The sequence below is a fragment of the Oncorhynchus gorbuscha genome, unplaced genomic scaffold (genome assembly GCF_021184085.1).
Source record: "Oncorhynchus gorbuscha isolate QuinsamMale2020 ecotype Even-year unplaced genomic scaffold, OgorEven_v1.0 Un_scaffold_8680, whole genome shotgun sequence".
NCBI lineage: Eukaryota > Metazoa > Chordata > Actinopteri > Salmoniformes > Salmonidae > Oncorhynchus > Oncorhynchus gorbuscha.
The window spans coordinates 10575-12537 of NW_025751803.1; the positions used below are offsets into that span (position 1 = coordinate 10575).

The 1963-nt window shown below is 58.9% G+C and overlaps 1 protein-coding gene across 1 annotated transcript; it reads left to right on the plus strand.

The window, feature by feature from the left end:
* Nucleotides 1–367: 367 nt before the first annotated feature.
* Nucleotides 368–1722, plus strand: LOC124029993 (CAP-Gly domain-containing linker protein 2-like). The gene is made up of 2 exons (XM_046341521.1): nt 368–1342; nt 1637–1722. Exons 1-2 carry the CDS (start codon nt 799–801, stop codon nt 1720–1722), a joined length of 630 nt encoding a protein of 209 aa, XP_046197477.1. The 5' UTR covers nt 368–798.
* Nucleotides 1723–1963: the final 241 nt, after the last annotated feature.

A 1963-nucleotide genomic window follows, 5' to 3' on the forward strand; every position in this document is an offset into this window, starting at 1 on the left:
TGTCTGTCTCTGTGTGGTGTCTGTCTCTGTGTGGTGTCTGTCTCTGTGTGGTGTCTGTCTCTGTGTGGTGTCTGTCTCTGTGTGGTGTCTGTCTCTGTGTGGTGTCTGTCTCTGTGTGGTGTCTGTCTCTGTGTGGTGTCTGTCTCTGTGTGGTGTCTATTCCAGGACTCTGAGGAGGAGACAGACATGGCCCTGAGTTTGGGTCTGGGCCCTCAGGACTTCCACAGCTTCCAGTCCTACATCCCAGAGGACTTTGCCAACTTTGAGGTGTACAACGCTGCCCTGGAGAGCGGGGAGGGGGGCGGGGGCAGGGGAGAGCTGAGGGGGGTCGGGGAGGTGGTGGAGGGGGAAAGAGGGGGTTCCCGGAGCCCCACCGCCAGCAGCTGCACCAGCGGTTACTTCTCCCACAGTGCCTCAGACGCCACGCTCTCTGACGTGCCATTCGGGGCCAGCGACAGCTCCGACCAGCTCAGCGCCTCCGCAGTGGCTCAAGACAGAAATGACCCTGACCGGGAAACCCACAACCTCCACCCCCACGAGTCCCCCTCCTTCCACTGCACCAGCACGGCCCGAGGCTGTGTCCAGACCAGAAGTGTCTCGCCGTGGGGTGACACCCCGACCCCTGCGTGTCCCCCCGGCGTCCCCTCCCAGCCCCTCCCCACCCCCCAAACCACCACCTCCCCCTCCTCCCCTGTCAGTATTCCTAACTGCTCAGAGCAGCCACCCTCCCCGCGGCCCCGCAGGTGTGTCCTCAGCGTCAGCCAGGAGTTTACAGACTTCAAGGGGGCCGACGACGGCATGGAGGATCTGGGTGAGCTGGGACACTTCCAGCCTGGGGATGCACCACACATATCCCCTGTCCCAGCGGAGGAGGAGAAAGGGGGCTCTGACAGCAGGCACCAGACCTCTGACAAAGACCTGGTCGTCATCAACACACAACAACAACAACATACATCTCACCCAGGTAACGCCCAGCTCCCTCAGCCCCACTCACACCTCCACAACGGCAAACAGTGTATTGGCAGCGTAGCCGTGCCCTGCCCACCACCCTCCAGCCCGCCAGGCCAGCTAGCAGGAGGAGAGCCCCAGATCCAGGAGCCAATCCAGGGAGACCTCCCTCCAGGGAGCCCCTGTCCCAGCCCAAGCTGCCCTAGCCCCAACCCCAGCAGCACTGAGGCCTCTGGGGACGAGGGCTCTGGTTCTCCGGTGGCCCAGCTGCCTGACTGGATGGCTCCCGGGGAGCAGGTATGGGTGGGGAAGAGGAGCGGCACGGTGCACTACGTCGGCGGGGTGGAGTTCGCCAAGGGGATCTGGGTCGGGGTGCAGCTGGACCTGGCTGTGGGTGAGTGGCTGTTTAGGTATCAAATGATGTTCTGTGTTATAATGATGTACTGGGATGCCTCCCAGTTCCTTATCTACTGTAGTGCCCTATATAGGGTGCACCCATAGTGTGCTGGCCAAAAGTAGTGCACTATATAGGGTGAGACTGTCATTTGGGACATTCTCTTAAGAGTGCTGGTGCTCTGGCAATACTTAACTGAGCTTAACTAGACCTGTGAGGAACCTGTCATGTGTTTGAGATGTATGGTGAATGGTCACATGACTCCTGAATATCCCCTCTGTCTCCACTGTCCAGGCAAGCACAACGGGACAGTCCAGGGAGGTTTACTTCCGCTGTCCTCCAGGCCACGGGGTGTTCGTCAAGCCCTCCTGTCTCACTAGAGGACCCCCCTCCATGGACACCACAGACACCCAGCCTCTGGTCCGATAAAATTCACTAAACTCCCCAAATTCCCAGTCTTTCCAGGAATCCCGGTTGGAATATTCCCAGAATCAGGAGGGAATAAGAAGGAACTCCAGAATCCTCAAACCAGCATTTCTGGAAAACCTGGGAATTTGGGAAAGGAACTTTCCACCCAGGACTATCATCTAAAGGGGGTACCCAGATCCAGATCAGTTCCTA

Excerpts from the sequence above, each read along its gene's own strand:
- LOC124029993 (XM_046341521.1), top strand. The coding sequence starts at position 799 with ATGGAGGATCTGGGTGAGCTGGGACACTTCCAGCCTGGGGATGCACCA. Across the intron at positions 1,343-1,636 it reads GCAGCTGGACCTGGCTGTGG|GCAAGCACAACGGGACAGTC; the intron begins GTGAGTGGCTGT and ends TCCACTGTCCAG.